Source organism: Haematobia irritans, chromosome 5, assembly GCF_050003625.1.
Source record: "Haematobia irritans isolate KBUSLIRL chromosome 5, ASM5000362v1, whole genome shotgun sequence".
Classification (NCBI taxonomy): Eukaryota; Metazoa; Arthropoda; class Insecta; order Diptera; family Muscidae; genus Haematobia; species Haematobia irritans.
In genome coordinates this window covers 48476493-48478249 of record NC_134401.1, presented here as the reverse complement: position 1 = coordinate 48478249, position 1757 = coordinate 48476493, and the positions used below count along the sequence as shown (strand labels likewise).

General features: G+C 31.7%; 1 protein-coding gene across 1 annotated transcript in view; it reads left to right on the top strand.

Annotated features, from left to right (window-relative positions):
• The first annotated feature begins 857 nt into the window (after positions 1-857).
• The window catches only part of LOC142239675 (uncharacterized), a 1048-nt gene continuing 148 nt past the window's right edge, over positions 858-1757 (top strand). Inside the window, exon 1 of the mRNA XM_075311460.1 lies at positions 858-1589. Coding sequence (XP_075167575.1) covers positions 858-1589 — 732 coding nt within the window. The remainder of the gene's footprint in view (positions 1590-1757) is intronic.

The following is a 1757-nucleotide window of genomic DNA, read 5'->3' as shown; positions in this document are numbered from 1 at the left end:
TTTTCATAATGTCAATTACATTAGCCCTAAGCGGAAGATCGTCGGTGCTCATAACCAATTATTTCCCACCCATACAACTTAATGATGAATATGAATGTGCTTTAGTTGATTTTCATTCGTATAATTCAATTCCAAATATTGACTATGATAACAATCTTTTCCACATTGGTGGTGATTGCATTGAAATTCCGGTGGGATCTTATGAACTGGAGGATATTGTTAAATTTTTAAAACATGAATATGTAAAGAAAAATATCAACAAAATATTAGAGATTGAGGCTAATAATAATACACTTCAAATTGAAATATATTCCTCCCACGATATTATTGATTTTAACAAAGATCGTTCTATTGGCGCGCTATTTGGCTTCAACAATCGAATTTTGCTACCTAATGCACGACATAAATCACATCAATCAGTGAACATAATGAAAGTGAATGCCATCCAAGTCCAATGTAATATAATCACAGGATCATATATGAATAACACACCGTCGCATATAATACATGAGTTTGCTATGAATGTCTCTCCAGGATATAAAATGGATGAGATACCCAGGAATTTAATCTATTTACCTGTGAATGTCAAGGAAATAAGTTGTCTAAAAGTTTGGATTGTGGATCAAGAAAGGCGTATAATAAATTTTCGGGGTGAAGAGATTACTTTACGATTTCATCTAAAACCGAAAGCGAAATGATTATCTATAATAAATATTACAATAAAATAGGTAATGATTCCATTCCGGAACGAGCAGCCAAGCTAATTACACAAAATATACTGCCCCAATCTATAAAACGTAAATTAACTAAAGAAAATAAACTATTCCTAAAATCTTTAAAACTACAGCTTAAGAAAAATGTCTGAAATATTAAGCGTTGCAGAAAAACCATTTTCTGATGAAAGCATTATTAAGAAGGATTATCATAGCTATATGCCATATATACAGTCATATAAAAATAATGATGAAATTAGAATAACAATCCAAAATCAAGATCTCTATGTCTTACCATCTGAAAGTTATATCTACATAGAAGGCTTCATAACGCTGATGGATGGTATAGCAACACCAAATGCTAGACTGCGAAATAATTGTGTAGCACATATGTTTGATGAGATTCGTTATGAAATCAATGGGGTTGAAATTGATAGAACACGTTATTTAGGAATGGCGAGTACTATAAAAAATTATTTATCTCTCAATGAATTGGATTCGAATATGATGCTGAATGCAGGATGGAGTAAACACAATGACATGGAAAACGGGTCATTTAATTTTTATGTTCCGTTAAAATTATTGTTGGGCTTCGCAGAGGACTTCAATAAAATCGTGTTAAACTGTAAACATGACTTAATTTTGTTGCGCAGTTCAAATGATCATAATGCTTGCTTTTCCACAAAGCCTGAAGAAATGGTTAAACTAACGATACAGAATATAACATGGAGAATACCACATGTGCAAGCTTCCGATATAACAAAGTTGAAAATTATAAAAACGATTAAAGATGGTACCACATTACCGCTTGCTTTTCGGAGTTGGGATTGTCACTTTAATCCTACATTCCCAAATGCGACAAAATGTAATTGGAATGTAAAGCTTTCATTAAATAGAGAGCGCCCCAGATTTGTAATCGTGGTATTTGAAAAAAACAACAAGTTTATACATTGTAATCTAGTAAATTTAAAAGTTCATCTAAATTCCGATACTTACCCATATGATGATCTTAATCTCAAATTTGATGATAATAGATATGCTATT